The sequence below is a fragment of the Orcinus orca genome, chromosome 19 (genome assembly GCF_937001465.1).
Source record: "Orcinus orca chromosome 19, mOrcOrc1.1, whole genome shotgun sequence".
NCBI classification, from domain to species: Eukaryota; Metazoa; Chordata; class Mammalia; order Artiodactyla; family Delphinidae; genus Orcinus; species Orcinus orca.
Genome location: NC_064577.1, coordinates 43,001,475 through 43,018,882, shown reverse-complemented (window position 1 = coordinate 43,018,882; position 17,408 = coordinate 43,001,475). Strand labels below are relative to the sequence as shown.

General features: G+C 43.6%; 1 protein-coding gene across 2 annotated transcripts in view; it reads right to left on the bottom strand.

Moving 5' to 3' along the window:
- CWC25 (CWC25 spliceosome associated protein homolog) overlaps positions 1 to 3,351 on the bottom strand; it is a 33,318-nt gene extending 29,967 nt beyond the window's left edge. The window contains exons 1-2 of one of the 2 annotated variants that reach the window (XM_033411017.2): positions 3,188 to 3,351; positions 762 to 934 (exon numbers count right to left, since the gene is read on the bottom strand). In XM_033411017.2, coding sequence (XP_033266908.1) covers positions 762 to 934; positions 3,188 to 3,205 — 191 coding nt within the window. In that variant the 5' untranslated portion in view covers positions 3,206 to 3,351. The remainder of the gene's footprint in view (positions 1 to 761; positions 935 to 3,187) is intronic. The other variant, XM_004282708.4, reaches the window with a different exon arrangement.
- Between the last annotated feature and the right edge of the window lie 14,057 nt (positions 3,352 to 17,408).

The window sequence follows — 17,408 nt, the reverse complement described above, 5'->3', positions numbered from 1 at the left end:
CCGGTCAAGAGCCCCGGCTGGACCCGGAGCTGATCTCGCCTTATTAAATTACAGAAATCAGTAAAGAAGAACATTCCCACTGTCTATCCTCACACCCCAGATTAGAATCCCAGGTTCCGGGAAACCTGCACTGCATATTTTATGCTTTTAATTTTTCTCAGAACACATTTATTCCCATCCCCTCTTATGAGATGGGTAGAGTAATTATTGTCTGTTACTCCTATCTTATATTATACAAGAGGAAACTGAAGTCAGGGAATATCGAATGAGACTGTCCACATTCACACAGCTTTTACTGACAGACACACCATCTACCTCCTTCCATAGGACCTCTCTGCCTCCCTAAAATGAGCCTGCAATCCATAAATAAACAAAAGCAGGACTGAGGCCTCAACACATACTGAGAAGCAGGGTATAGGCAATCATCCTCAGCCACGGTTGTTTGGCAATCATCTACCATGAACTTGGTCTCCACTAAGCCCTTTATATGTCGTCTCATTTGATCCTCAACAAACCTTAGGAGTTGGGTACTCTCATTCCCCCGGTTCTACCAAGGTAACCAAGGCTCCCAAACTTGCTCCCAGTTACACAGCTAGGCTAGTCCATGCCATGCCAGCCTCAGAACCCAGGGCAGTCTGATTCCAAACTCACGCTCTTAACCAGCTATTATGCAACAACTGGACGATGCACCTGCAGGCAGTTCTGCAATTCCCCACACACCAAGACACCCCCAGGCCAAATCGCTCCAGCTCCTCACGTACTTGACAGCTCCAACGTCCTCCGCGTAGCGCTGCATCTCCTCCCGGGCCCTCTCCTCCCGCAGCTCGCGCTGAAGCTCCTCAATCTTTTTCCGCTCAGCCTCATGCTTCTGCTCAGCTTTCCACACTTTCTCCACATTGCGGAGGGTCTGCGGGTGCCAGCTCTTCTTCAGATTCTGAGGTAAATGAAAGGAGGGAGAACACAATGCGGGCAGTGGGTGGGTGGTGAGTATAACTGGCCCTCCCTTTCCCACCCCTATATTCATGCCAAGGCAGGCATGTAAGGGCAAGACGTCTTTAACAATGGCAAGGTTGGCACCCAAAAATCTCACACATGGCGGGGCGGGAGAGAGGTTGTTCAAGTACATAAAGCTTCAGGATAAAACAGGCCCCTCCGAGATTCCCTTCAAATACTTCTATCCTGAAATGTGTGAGTCTGACTTCCACTGGCCATGCCTGAAGTGAAGGTTGGTGATGACAATACAGGAGGAATGGGGTAGAGAAGCAGGAAAGTATAGACTCTGAAAGGCAAAAGAATTCAAGTGCCTTTGGCACTGGACGTTCATTCTTATGAACACAGCCTTCTTTTCCTTGAGTCCACTTAACGTGCCTTAAACTTGCATGGTTTACAACCCCACCTAGTACCTCTTTCAACCTTCCTTCCCAAGAATCTCCCCCTGGTTCTGATCTTCCTCCTCACCCTCAAGGAATGCTTCTCCTCTCCCTCCTCCCCATGAGCCACTGCTTTGGTTCAGCTTCCCAACCAGGAAAGGTTTCCTGGAGGAAGTGACATCCAAGGATAATTATAAATTAGCCCAGTGATGCAGGAAGCGGGAAGGGGTGGGGTAGCTTTCCACACAGAGGTAACAGCACACACAACTGCAGGCCCAGTGGTGAGAAAGAACAAATAATTCAGCATGGCTGGAGATAGGAGAGCAAGCTGATGGGAAGGGGCTCAAGATGAAGCCAACTAAGAAAGCAACAGATTAAGGCCCTTATAAGCCATGTTAAGGGATTGGATTTTATCCTGTTGACAGCAGAAAACACTAAACATTCATATGCAGGTGGGAGGCATGACCAGCCTAGCATGTAAAGAATGGATTGGAGAGGATCAGGATTGAAAACCAGGAGACCAGTTAAGAAACCTAAATGAGGGAACTGCCTGGTGGTCCAGTGGTTAGGACTCCGTGCTCCCACTGTAGGGGGCAGGGTTCAATGCCTGGTCAGGGAACTAAGATCCTACATGCTGCTCAGTGTGGCCAAAATAATTTTTTTTTTTTAATGAGGGCTTCCTTTTCTCTCTCTCTTCTTGTACTTCCTTTCCCCTCATCAGGTTGTTCAGTCCTTCCTCCCTTCCTCCCCAACCCTCCACCTTGTCCTAATGGTCCTCGTCTCTCGCCTTCAATATGGGTGATTTTGCCTCCCAGGGAACATTTGGCAATGTCTGTAGACAGTTTTGGTTGTCACAACTGAAGGAGAAAGGTGCTACTGGCTAGAGGCCAGGGATGCTGCTACATACACAGGACCACACACACAACAAAGAATTATCTCCAGCCCAAAATGTCAATAGCACTGAGGTTGAGAAACTCTGGATTAGAGCTTTCCTATCCCTAAATGCAGCTACTTGAAGACACTAAGTCAGAAGAACCTTGATGGTATCTTGGAACTCATTCTAACTGATAACACCTGACAAACTCTAATATAGCTACTGGACAGGTGGCTAAATGAATCTATTTGCTGATTCAATTAGCTACACTTTCAGGAGATTAGCATTTTTCTGATCTTGCACCAAGCTCTTATGGGTACATTTGCCCAATTCGGAGGCTTAGCCCCCTACAAATGAACTATACAGTTTAAGAGAAATAGCCACATAACTTATATTAAGTGCTATGAATTCAGAAGAAAGCTCTGCCACTACAGATCAGAATGCAGCACTGAAGAAGGAGTGGAAGTCAGAAAAGTGAACATGAGGAAGATCTTCCGTGACCCCAGGACATGGCTCAGGGACGAGGAGAACGGGGGCACAAATCACCCCTACTACAGCCCAGGACATGACTGAGCTCCTAGCTGAGGAAAGGAGATGTATCCCAAAACAAGATATACAAAACAAAGTGACACGTTCTCCATACCTGCCTCCTTTCCTAGCCATGGTTCCAACCGCCCCCGAGTCTTCCCAGAATTTCCAGCCAGAAGAGCTCCCTGTCAACAAACACCATCTCCCCTCCTTGGCGACCCACCGCACATATCTTCCCAAGTCTCCGCCCGGTCCCTCATGGCCTTAGTTATCCGTCCCCTGTCCAGGGCTACAGCTCCCTGTCCCCAACGGCTGCGTTGCAAGAATACCCACTGCCACCCCCACCAATTTCCGTCCCCAGCCTCAGTCGGTCTCCGGCCTCAGTCTTGCCCCAGCCCTGGGCTCCCTCACTTACCAGGTCTCCGCCCCCCATGATGGTGGAGAACCTGGAAGACTCAGGAAGGATCGAGGCGAAACGCAGAGAAAGAGTTCAGCTACGACCTCCGGAGACCTGATCCCGGGGACGACTGGCTACCACTTTCACTGCCCTATCCAGAGACCACTTCCGGGAGAGCGTTGTATTAGAGCGACTGCGTCGCGGTACCATGACGTTTAATACTCGCTGTCGCGCTGCGTGGCGGTAGCGTCACGTGCAGCTTCGCAGCTTGCGGCCGTGATATCGCGGGATCTGTGGTTTCACTTTGGTCGCCTCGGGTTGGCTCCTCCCCTGATTTCTGGAGTAGTGAGTTAAAACGCTGCGGCTGTTTCGAGTTACAATTGGTCCTGGGCCTAGCCCGGCGGTTCGGTTGCCGTGGCGACGCACCGAGGCGTCCCCCTCGGAGCTCCACTCGGGGCCTCCCTAGCGAAGCCCCAGCGTGGATCAGCCTGGGCCGCCCGGAATTTCTAAACGGCCTTTCAAATCCGCAGTCTCCTCAAACCTCGACTCACAGCCAACCCCCTTACTCCAGGCGTATTTTACGGAGTTAAATAGAAACCATCGAACCGAAATTCCATCAGCTTCCCTGCACCAAACCTTTAGAATCTGCCAGCTTTCCCCTTTCCTTCCCCTTCGTTTACGATGCAAGAAGCATCCCTCCTAATCTAAGGCACGGCGGTTCATCTGCTCGGATCCCACCCCTCGCATCTGGTATTACTCAATTCCTCCCTCTCTCCTCTATCTCCCTAAGTATTGGTTCTTTGTCATCATCATTTTAGATACGCTCAGTTGATCCTTAAAAAAGAAAAAAGCTCATGTCTTTCCCCCAGCTGCTGCACTCTCCTCTCCGTCTTTAGCGAACTTGAAACAAATTGTCTCCACTTCGGAGACAAGATGCTTGCACTTCGGAGACAAGATGTTTCCGCTTCATCTTCTGCTTAACCTAAACCCTCCGCTCAACTATTCTTCCCGTGATCTTCAGTAATACCCCTGTATTTAAATCAAATAACACATTTCATCCTCATCTGGACTACCCCTAGCCTTTGGTATTGAGGACCACTCTCTCCTTATCGAAACACTTTTCACTTGACTTCTTCCCATCACTCTCCAAATTTTCCTTCTCTAGATCCTTCTCAGGGAACATTTTCTTTTTTTCTTCCTCATCCGTTCTGTCTTAGGTCCTTTCACAGTAGGTGCTCTCCTTGGGTGATCTCATCTACTCACAGGGTTTCAGTTACCATCTATATGCTAATGAATCCCAAATTCATTGTCTCCACTCATAGCCCTCTTTCAAGCTCCAGGGTTTTAAGCCTGGCTATTAGTCATTTCCAACTGGACATCTGGAAGTCACTTAAACTAAATGTGTTATCTCACCTATACTTACTCCCCCAATCCCCTACTACCACCACTTCTCCATCCAGACGCCATTCTTAGATCTCTCCCTCATCTCCAACATCCAATCAACAAGATTCTAACTGCTCAACATCTCTCAAATCTGTCCACCTCACCATGACATTCACCACCTGCCTGATTCAGGCCATCATCATCCCTCACCCGGTAGAAGTCCACTTCCCCGTTTTCAGTTTTATCCCTTATAGATCTATGCACTCTTTTTATAGCTAAGAGTGATCTCTCTAAAATGCAGATATGATTGTATCAACCCACCGCTTTAAAACGTTTCATAGCTCCCCATTATTCATACTATAGAGCCCGCGTTTAAAAAATGTGAAGTCCTGGGAATTCCCTGGCGGTCCAGTGGTTAGGACTCTGCACTTTCACTGCTGAGGGCTCGGGTTCAATCCCTGGTTGGGGAACTAATATCCCATAATCCGGGCTGTGCGGCCATGTCGAGTTCTTTCATGATCGGACTCTTCTTACCTCTCCAGCTTCATTAAGACTCCCTACCTCTCACTCACTATGCTAGAGCTAAACTTTTATTTCCCTAGCCAAACACTCTTAACAACAACAAAAAAACATTTTTTAGTGGGTAATACATTGTAAATATGTTTTAAAAGATACGAAAGTCAACACAGTAGGGAGTTCCCTGGCAGTCCAGTGGTTAAGAATCCACGCTTCCACTGCAGGGGTCCTTGGTTTGATACCCAATCAGGAAACTAAGATCCTGCTGCTGTGTGGTGAGGCCAAAAAAAAGTCAATGCAGTAGAAGCCTCCCACCATCCTCATACCCTCCTCAATCAGCGTTCATTTATCCCATGTTTCCTTTAGGTACCTTTATAATTTTATATTACATATTTAAGTCTTTGATCCATTTGGAATTTTTTTTTTTTTGGTCTTTCTAGTTGATTCACCTCAACACCTCTACAGAATAATCTTATATTTTCCCTACTGGTGTGAAATACATACATATATACATATACTATATTCCCATTTGTATCTGAGTCTGTTTCTGGATTCTCTATTCCATTCCATTAATCCATCTATTCATGTGGTCTTATCAAACTGCCCTAATAGCTTTATTTTAATGACGTAGGCCTACTTCTCCCTCACTACTCTTCTTTTTCTGGAGTTTCCTGGTTCTGTTTACAATTTTATTTTTCCAAATGAACTTTCAGATCAGCTTGTCCAGTTCCAGAGACAGTGTTTTTTATGTAATTATTGAGAGATATATTAAATTTGTAGATTAATTAGGTGAATTATATTATAGCACTTACTCTGTATTATAATTGCCTATGTAAGTTCCATAATGCTAGAGACCTCTACCTTTGTGTCCCTTGTGCTTGGCACAGTTTCTGGCACATAGTAGTTGCTTAATTATTGTTAAGTGAATACATGAATGGATGGATGAGCCTTAAAGGCCCTGTGTTCTGACGTCACCATTGACCAAAGTGTTTTACTTAGGGCATGACTTCATAGAAATAATAATAACCATTAATATTAATAATTTCATACAATAATAATGGGGGTTATATGTTTGAAAAAGCAATGGCTTTGACTTGCATTTGAATCACAAGTCTGTCAGCTATGTTACGTGACCTTGGACAAGTTACATAACCTCTCTGAGAGTTTTTCCTCATCCTTAAAATAAGAGCAATACCACCTACCCTGCAAAGTTGTAAGAATTAGGTGCAATTACATTTGTAAAGCATTTCACATAGTCTCTGGTAGATAGTAGATGCTCAATAAATGATAACAATTCTATCCACAAAGTTACCAATATCCATAGTAACTTCTCTTCTAGGGCTGATTGACACTAAAGGTTAGGAGGAAGGAGATGGTTCTAAAAGTCAGTGGTGCCATAGTTTTGTGGTGGAAAGTACTTGAAAACAAGACAGGGCTATTTCTGAGGCAGAGATAACTGAAATTGCAGAAACTACATGAGCCAATTTCTTTTCACTAATGTTTCTCAAAGTGTGACCTGGGGACTACCTATAATAGAATACCTTGAAGGTCTTCTTAAACATGACATGTTCCTGGACCCTACCCTTGAACCACTGAATAGACTTTCTGGGGGTGAGATTCTCAGATTCTAGAAAGTTCTTCATGTGATTCATGTGCACACTAGAGTTTGAAAACTACTGCTTTAGAATAAAGTTAGTTTTCAAAGATAAATAAATAAATGAAATAGTCTTGTCTTAAGCCAGGAAACCTAAAGGTTATTTACAAACACTGTAATACAGAGCTGTTTTCCCAATGAGGAGAGAGGCATTATGAGAGGCAAATCAAGGAATTAATTACCATGACTGATCTGTGTTGCCTTTCATCATCATTTATTCATTCATTTGTCCATTCAGTGGATGTCAGGCTCTGGACAAATTGTACTATAGCCATAGTCTGTAAACTGATAAATGCTCCTCCCAAGGTAGAGTCAGGTCTTTGCTACTCCTCAGCTACTCCAGAGATGGTTTTCCCAAATTCTGCTGCTTTGGAGCTTGTACAAGCCAGCCCTACAGTCAAGTAACCATAAATAGCCCCACAGCTGTTAAGTCAGGTTAACAACTATAGGCCCTGATCAAATGGTCTGGTTAGGCATGATTCCTGCAGAAAGTGGTGGAAGAGTACGCTGTTGAGAGAGGTTAAGCCAGAAAGCATCATCCAAGTTAGAGAGCACTCCTTTCTTCCTTCCTGCATCCATTCAGCAACCTAAGGGAAAGATTATTATGTGCTAGTTAGCACTATACTAAGAACAATGCTAAGTATGGAGGCTACAAAGATGGAAACTTTCCCCTGGCCTTTATACCCCTTTATGGTATAAAGGAGGAGGCGGATGCCTAAATACCTGACATCACTATAGTGTAGCAAAGGCCATAATTGAGAAACATACAAAGTAATATATTAACCCAGGGAAATAAAGATTTTTTGCACAAACAGTGAAGCATAGTGTGTGCTGGAGTCAAAACATACCTGGGTTAATATCCTGGCATGCCACATTGCAGGTCAGTTAACCTTTCTGTGCCTTAGTTCCCCCATTACTAAAACAATGATTTTATTAGTACCTAACCGACCTCATAAAGTTGCTGTGCAGAATCAATGAAGTAATGGTCTACTTCTCCACTTCAGTCATTCAAGTACTGCTCTCAAAATTTTTGTCACATTCATAAAGCAATGATATCTAATACTTTTACTTACATTGATTCACCTTTTTAAAAAAGTCCCCAACATTTTATTACAAAATTTTTCATTCAACACAGGTGAAAGAATTTTACATGACACACCCATGTAACTACCAACTAGATTCTACAGTTAACATTTTATTCTACTTGCTTTATTACATTTCTATACATATATCTATCCCTCTCTCCATCCAGTAAGTCCTCCTATTTTTAGTACTTTTTTTTTTTTTTTTTTTATGCGGTACGCGGGCCTCTCACTGTTGTGGCCTCTCCTGTTGTGGAGCACAGGCTCCAGATGCGCAGGCTCAGCGGCCATGGCTCACGGGCCCAGCCGCCCCGCGGCATGTGGGATCTTCCCGGACCGGGGCACGAACCCGTGTCCCCTGCATCGGCAGGCGGACTCTCAACCACTGCGCCACCAGGGAAGCCCAAGTACATTTTTTTTTTAAATTATTTATTTTATTTATTTATATTTGGCTGCGTTGGGTCTTCGTTGCTGCGCGTGGGCTTTCTCTAGTTGCGGCAAGCGGGGGCTACTCTTCTTTGCGGTGCACGGGCTTCTCATTGCGGTGGCTTCTCTTGTTGCGGAGCACGGGCTCTAGGCGGGCGGGCTTCAGTAGTTGTGGCTCGTGGGCTTTAGAGCGCAGGCCTAGTAGTTGTGGCACACGGGCTTAGTTGTTCCGCGGCATGTGGGATCTTCCCAGACCAGGGCTCGAACCTATGTCCCCTGCATTGGCAGGCGGATTCTTAACCACTACGCCACCAGGGAAGTCCCTTTAAGTACATTTTGAAGTAAGTTGCAGACAAACAGTACACTTCCTCCTAAATACTTCAGCATGCATATCATTAACTAAAATTGGATATTCAGTTTTTACAGTGTTTATGTTAAAGTTACATTAAATGAAATGCATAAATCTTAGGTGTATGTTCACTAACTCTGTGTAACCCAAACTTCCAGCAAGAAATGGAACATTGACATCATCCCTCATTCCCCTTCCCAGTTAATCTTTGTCCCTCCCCCCAACAGGCAACCACTTTTTTTTTTTAAATATTTATTTATTTATTTTGGCTGTGCCGGGTCTTAGTTGTGGCATGCGGGATCTTTAGTTGCGGCATGTGGACTCCTTAGTTGTGGCATGCATGAGGGATCTAGTTCCCCGACCAGGGATCAAACCGAGGCCCTTGGCAGTGAGAGTGCAGAGTCCTAACCACTGGACAACCAGAGAATTCCTGCTATGAATGTTTCTGTATAGGTCTTTTGTGAGCATATGTTTTCATTTATCTTGAGTAAAATCCTAAGAATGGGATTGTTGAGAGGTAGGTCAATATATTTTATTTTATATGAACTGCCAGACCTTTTCCCCGAATGGTATATACCATTTTACATTCCCACCAATTTGCTTGAGAGTTGGTATCTGATATTGTCAGTCTTTTTAATTTTAGACATTCTGATACATGTGGAGTGTCACAATGTGATTTTAATTTGCATTTTTCTGGTAGCTAATGATATTAAATATTTTTTCATGGGTTTATTGGCCATTTATTTGTATCTCCTCCTTTGTGAAATGTCTCTTCAAATCTTTTCTCTATTTCTTAATTGGATTGCTTACAATCTTTTTACTTTCAGGTAGTAAGAGTTCTTTACACATGCTGGACGCTAGTTCTTTGTCAGATATATATTTTGCACATAATTTCTCCTAGTCTAGACTTGCCCATTCATTTTCTTTTGATAGGCAGACACTTTAAATTTTGATGAAGTCTAATTTATCAATATTTTCTTTTATGCTTCTTGTGTCCTCTTGGTAAAGGAAAAATTATTCATGACACTTGTTAAAGAATAATGTTATTTAAGATTAGGCCAATAGGGACCACTGCAATGGGGTCTTGTAGTGGGAAAGAGATTGGGCTCGACTCTGAATGAAACATGGACAAGTGGGAATTTACAGCCAAGCAGCAGTGCAGGGGTTAGTGGATGGAAAATCACTAAGAAAAAACATCAGGGGTAGGGATAGAATTCTGGCTAAACCAAACTAAAGGCAGGCCAGAATGATCACACATCACCTGCAGGATGATGGGGGATGAAGGACCAGGTCAGATATGGCGGAGGGAGGATTCTGATTCTAACTAAACTGACTTCGCAAGATTCTTGCTAAAATTGGACAATGCAGAGAGGAACACGGAAGTCCAAAAGTCAAGGCTTAGTTTGGAGAGAACTCAGAAGAGTGTGCATGCCTAAGTTTGCTCATGGAGAGACTCCTAGTCATGCACTAAGAAACTTTTGCCTAGCCTAAAGTCAGAGAGATATTTTCCTATGTTTTCCTTTAACATCTTTAGGTCTATGATCCTTCTAGAATTAATCGTTTTGGAGACAATCATTTATTTATTACACAGGACAAGGTCATTTAAACAGGGGGACATCATAAAAATGCGTTCAGCCTGGGGTTGCAAGCATCAATGCTCACAACTCCAATGGAAAGAGACCACATACAACCAGGAAGGTATTGACATGCCCTCAAAACCAAGCCACAATGCTTAGGAAACTATTAGAGAGTGTTAAAAAAGTAAACAACAGGCCCCCAAATGGAGTCACTTATGCTAAGTCTCACATCAGCAAACCAAGACTTAATACCTAACGTAACTGCAGTTTCAGCTTCTCCCAGGAATGTGACCAATCTGGAATTACCTGGTCAACACTAGTGAGGTAATCTACTTGATAGAACCCCCCCAACTATCCCCAAAGAGAGGTGACCTTGCCTGAAACAATCCATTCTTTGCTAGAATAACTTCCTTGCTCTGCCCCCTTCCGCCGATAAAAGTTTTCCATTTTTGTACAGCTCCTCAGAGCTCCTTATGAATGTTATATAAAACCAACTAGATCTTCAAATTTATTCAGTTGAATTTTGCTTTTTAATAGGAGTCACAGAGCATAATAATAGTCTCCAGTTCACCAATCTGCATTTTCTGTGGCTGGGTCATTAGCCCATAGCATTTGCCTGGTGTTGTGGTTATTAAGAAGGAGACTTCCTGTATTCTAGAGAGCCTTGAAGAGTACACACTTCTGGATGTCACGGAAATCATAGTCAACTCTAGGCTTAACTAGCTCACATCACTACATTTTGGGTCTACCCTAGGTAGTGATGAGCCATCTCTGGAATTTATTTTTGTGTATGGTATGAGATTCATCTTCTTCCATATGGATATCCAGTTATTCTAGCACCAATTTTTGAAAAGACTTTTTATCCCCATTGAATTATTTTGGTGCCTTGTTAAAAATCAAATGACCACATAAGTGGGATCTATTTCTGGGCTTTCAATTCTCCACCACTGATCTATTTGTCGATCCTTATGCCAGTACCATCTGTCTTGATTACCATAGCTTTATATAAAGTATGGAGAACAGGCAGTGTTAAGTCGCTCAATTTTGTTCCTTTCTTTGAGGATGACTTTGGATATTCTAGGAGTTTTGTATTTCCGTATAAATTTGAGAATCAGCTTGACAACTTAAAAATGCTGGAATTTGATTGGGATTGTGCTGTTTCTATGGGTCTGGAGAACTGACATCCCCTATCATTGCTGAGTCTTCTATATGTGAACATGGTATATTCTTTTATTTATTTGAGTGTTCTTTCATTTCAGCAGTGTTTTGTAATTTTCAGAATAGAGGTCTTGCCCATCTTTTGTTAAGTTCATTCCTAAGTTTTTGTTGTTGTTGTTTTGTTTTTGTGCGGTACGCGGGCCTCTCACTGTTGTGGCCTCTCCCGTTGTGGAGCACAGGCTCCGGACGCGCAGGCTCAGCGGCCATGGCTCACGGGCCCAGCCGCTCCACGGCATGTGGGATCTTCCCAGACCGGGGCACGAACCCGTGTCCCCTGCATCGGCAGGCGGACTCTCAACCACCGTGCCACCAGGGAAGCCCCCCTAAGTATTTTTTAAATATTTATTTATTTATTTGGTTGCGCCGGGTCTTGGTTGCGGCACGTGGGATCTTCGCTGCGGCATGAGGGAATCTTCTTTTTTTAGTTTATTTAATTTATTTATTTTTGGCTGCACTGGGTCTTCGTTGCTGCGCACAGGCTTTCTCTAGTACCGGCGAGCAGGGGCTACTCTTTGTTGTGGTGCACCGACTCTAGGCACGCGGGCTTCCGTAATTGTGGCACTTGGGCTCAGTAGTTGTGGCTCGCGGGCTCTAGTGTGCAGGCTCAGTAGCTGTGGTGCACGGGTTTATTTGCTCTGCGGCATGTGGGATCTTCCCGGACCAGGGCTCGAACCTGTGTGCCCTGCATTGGCCACCAGGGAAGTCCATGAGGGATCCTTTAGTTGCGGCATGCAGGCTCTTGGTTGCAGCGTGCATGTGGGATCTAGTTCCCTGACCAGGGATCGAACCTGGGCCCCCTGCATTGGGAGCGCAGTCTTGGCCACTGGACCACCAGGGAAGTCCCAGTATTTGTGTGTGTGTGTGTGTGATGCTATTTTATTTTTTATAGATTTTTTTTCTTTCACTTTTATTCTTTTTTTAGCAAGAAAAAAAATTATTAAAAGAATAGTGAAGGAATTCCCTGGCGGTCCAGTGGTTAGGACTTGGCGTGGCTTGGCCAAAAAAAAAAAAAAAAGAAAAGAATAGTGGAAAACTTACAGATATTGAAAATAAACTTATGGACACTAAAGGGGAAACGTGGGGGGAAGGGTTAAACTGGGAGATTGAGATTAACATATACGCACTATTATATATAAAATAGATAACTAATAAGAACCTACTGTATAGCACAGGGAACTCTACTCAATATTCTGTGATAACCTATATGAGAAAAGAATCAAAAAAAGAATGAATATATATATATACATATATAAAACTGAGTCACTTTGCTGTACATCTGAAACGAATACAACATTGTAAATCAACTATACTCCAATAAAATTTTAAGAGAGAGAGAATAGTGGAAATGACTCATATGTCCATTAATAGAATGTGTAAGTAAACTGTGAGAGTCAGACAATGAAAAAAACAAACCACTGATAGAGACAACAGCATGAATATATCTCACAGACCTAATCTTGAGTTAAAGAACCAGAGAGTATGCACTGAGCATGTGCTGTTAATTCCACTTATATAAAGTTCAGAACCATGCAAAACAGATCTATGGTGTTCGTGTCAAGACACTGGTAACCGTTAGTGGCGGAGGGACTGCAAGGGCACCTGGTGAGGGATGCTGCATGCTGGTTACCCAGGTGTGCTTGGGGTGGGATGTTCATTGAGTTGCACACTTGATATGTGCTCTTTTCTGTGTATGCATCAACGAAAGTCACACAGAAAGAAATCAACACAGAGCTACTCGGTAAGGCAAAATGTCACCCCTAAGTGTTCAAGAAGCAGGGTTGGGGCTGTAGGTCCAAGCATGCTTCCCAAACCTGGCACAGAACTTGAATGAGCACCTCTCTGTTGCTGTGGCTGAGCACTAAATGCAGCTGTTTGCTTGGGGATGCCTCTGCCTGGGTTATGCCCATATCAGTACCTAACATTGGATTATTTATGCATTTGTTTATTTTCTGTCTCCCCAACTAGGGTGTGATCTCACTGCAGGCATGTAGTAAACACACAACAAATATTTATTCGATGTATTTGTCTCTATATCCTTCCTTCCCTGAGCAGAATTTGCCTCCTCATGGATGTATTCTTTCACCTATATTCTTTTCTTGCAAACATCCATCGTCTTATATAGATACAAAATAAAAGAAATAGAAGAATGATGAGAACTCTTAGGATTTACACTTTTAATGAATTTCATATACAATACACAACAGTGTTAATTATATTACTCATGTTGTACATTACATCCCTAGGACTTATTTATCTTGTAACGGGAAGATTGTACCTTTGACTACCTTTGTCCAATTCTCCCCACACCCCGCCTGTGGTAACCCCAAATTTGATCTCCTTCTTTATGAGTTTGTTTGTTTTTAATAACTACATTATTGTTCAGAATCCAGCAGCTTTTTAAAAATATTTATTTTTGGCTGCATTGGGTCTTTGTTGCTGCGCACGGGCTTTCTCTAGTTGCGGCGAGCGGGGGCTACTCTTCGTTGCAGTGTGCAGGTTTCTCATTGCAGTGGCTTCTCTTGCTGCAGAGCACGGGCTCTAGGTGCACGGGCTTCAGTAGTTGTGGTACACGGGCTCAGTAGTTGTGGCTTGTGGGCTCTAGCGCGCAGGCTCAGTAGTTGTGGTGCATGGACTTAGTTGCTCCGCGGCATGTGGGATCTTCCCGGACCAGGGCTCAAACCCGCGTCTCCTGCATTGGCAGGTGGATTCTTAACCACTGCACCACCAGGGAAGTCCCTGTTTGTTTTTGAAGAATAATTGACCTACAACACTATGTAAGTTGCTGGTGCACAATATAGTGATTCAATATTTCTATACATTTCAAAATGATCACCACTGTGAAGCTATTTTATTATTATTTCTTTTGTCCGCACCACACGCTCATGGAATTTAATTCCCCCACCTGGGATCAAACCTGGGCCCTGGTAGGGAAAGTGCTGAGTCCTAACCACTGGACTACCAGGGAATTCCCCACTAATTAGTTCTTGTAGCTGTTGTATACGGAGTCAATATTTACTCAAATTTATTTGAAAAAGAAACGTTAACAGAAAATCAACCCTTTGGAAAAAAGTCTAGCAGTTCCTCAAAAGGTTAAACATAATTACTGAAGCAGAGCAGGACCCTGTGGTCCTTCCCTGCCATAACCTCCGCCTGCCTTTTGTCTGTGAAAAAACTTTAGCCAAAGAATAAGTTTAATCAGAGAAATAAGATAGTTTAGTCATTAAGCATAGTCAAGGACCTTTAGTTCCTTCTCAAGGGCTATAGATAATATTCTGAGCCATGTCCTGTGAGCTGTCTTGTAGATACAGAACCCCCCTCCAAAAAGTTAACTACGTGATGACCAGACTGTAGCCATGACATAAGCTGCTACAATTCCGAGAACAGGCTTCAAGGAAATGGGAACAAATTGACCCTGGAACTGAAGATTAACTGTACTTACAACAAGCAAGATGATGCTGGTCAGACCACCGCATGACCAATTTTAAGATAACTGTCAGAGCTTTCTGCATGTAGCCCCCTCCCTCCACCTATAAAGGCTCTTGCCCACTGATTGTCAGTGGTGGGGAGTCAGCCTTTGGACAGGAGTCTGCCCTCCCCCCGGTTGCCAGCATTCAAAATAAAGCAAATTTTCCTTTCCACCAACCTTGCCTCTTTATTGTCTTTTGAGCGGTGAGCAGCCGGACCCCACTTTCAGTAACATTACCAAATGACCCAGCAAGTCCACTCCTCAGTATATATGTAGGCTAAATGATAACATATATCCATACAAAAACTTGTACATGAATATCCATAGTGATGAAATAAAACTCATATTTTATAGCAAGAAAAATTTAAACAGAAAATTTGTCTTTGCCCATTTGAGCCTCCTCCCCCTCCCCTTTAGTGTGCATCTGCATTAACCAGATCTCTTTAGAGATAACATTCCTTCTTAATCTCATCAAGGGTCACAACTCCTTAGGAGATAACCTTCCTTCTTAATCTTGTGACCCGTGACCCACCCACTACTTGCTTTGTACCTGTAGACCTGGATTGTGTAAACTGTCATTTAATGTACAGTCCTCAAAACCATATATAACTGTGCTTTGACCTCTAATGGGCAGAACAGTTCTCAGAGCTTTCTGAGAGACTGTTCCTGGGTTATAATTCTCGATTTGGCTTGAATAAAATTTTCCATTTCTTTCTTAGATCAACTATTGTTTTTCTTTGATGATAGCAGCATAAGAGCCAACACATGGAAACAGCTCAAATACCCATCGACTGATGAATGGCCAGATAAAAGTGGTATATCCACACAATGGAATATTATATGGCCATAAAAAGGAGTGAAGTCCTGATACATGCTACAACATGGATGAACTTTGAAAACCAGTATGCTGAGTGAAAGAAGCCAGTCACCAAAGACCACATGTTATATGATTCAATGTATATGAAATGTCTAGAACAGGCAAATCTATAGAGACACAAAGTAGATCCGTGGTTGCCTAGAGATGGATAGGTTGGAGGGAATGGGGAGTGATTGCCAATGGGTATGGGGTTTCTTTTGGGGTTGATGAAAGTGTTCTACAATTGATTGTGGTGACCATTTCACAACTCTGTAAATATACTAAAAACAATTGAATTGTACATGTTTGATAGGTAAATTTATCAAATACGAATTATATCAATAAAGTTGTCATTGAAAAAGGAAAACCAGTATCACTTGCCATAAATAGAATGGAGAATCAAATACAAATTATTAAACACTAGCTAGGGAATTCCATGGCGGTCCAGTGGTTAGGACGTCATGCTTTCACTGCCCAGGGCCCGCTGCGTGACACAGCAAAAAACAAACAAATAAAAAACACTAGCGGGCTACCCTGGTGGCGCAGTGGTTGGGAGTCCGTCTGCCGATGCAGGGAACGCGGGTTCGTGCCCCGGCCCGGGAGGATCCCACATACCGCAGAGCGGCTGGGCCTGTGCGTCCGGAGCCTGTGCTCCGCAGCGGGAGAGGCCACAGCGGTGAGAGGCCTGCGTACCGCAAAAAAAAAAAAAAAACCACTAGCAAGATAGTTACATTTACTCTCTGATTAAAAAAAAGAGAGGATTCAGAAGTGTTAGACAGTTGACACCAAAGAAAACTTTTCCCTTAAGTTACTCAGGAACAAAAAAGAATTGAAAAAGGAATCATTTTTTCACTCTGTGGTTCAGTGTTTTTTGTGACCTGTTGGCTAGCTGCTGTCAAATTGCATGTACCTGCATACCCATCCCACCCTTGGGACAGACTGAGGTACAAGATGTGAAGCCAAAGTACAGCACCGAGTGTGTGGCATGTACTCCATCCACTTAAGCAATTCTTACTAAATGGCAAAGGAAGGGACATAGAAGCATTTCAGCTATCAATGTACAAACAGGCTTCTAAAAGTGATGCCAATTGGGTTTAAGCTGTCTCTTAGAAATAGAGGGGGAATTTCTGGGGAAGAAAACTGAATTGAAATAGGGACCAGCTGCCTTGTGATGAACTATTCCACCACAGAGTTCTGACCTCCACCAGCGCATTGCCATCATCCAGTAATAGACATTCCTTCTGAATACTGTAAGGAAGTACTCTCTCCCCAGCTGGGGCCCTGTGAGAGCAAAAGGAAGGGACAGCAAGTCCCTTCTTCCACACTTTGATGATTAATTAATTAATGAAGGCAGTTTCAGCTGACCTTTCTCAAACACTTTCTCAGCAACACTGGGTAGAATTGGACCCAAAGCCCCCAGGTTTCCTGGAAACTACTAAGAGACAGAAAAGGTGTAGTGATTGCAAAGGGAACAGTAGGACTTGAGGTTGGGACTCCTGCTGGATAATGAAAGATTCTAGTCCTGCTGTAATAAGCCCAAATTCTGTTAAGTGTTGCAACACTTAATTAAAAGGGTGGGGGACTCCCCTGGTGGCGCAGTGGTTAAGAATCCGCCTGCCAATGCAGGGGACACAGGTTCGAGCCCTGGTCCGGGAAGATCCCACATGCCACGGAGCAACTAAGCCCACACACCTAGAGCTTGTGCTTGGGAA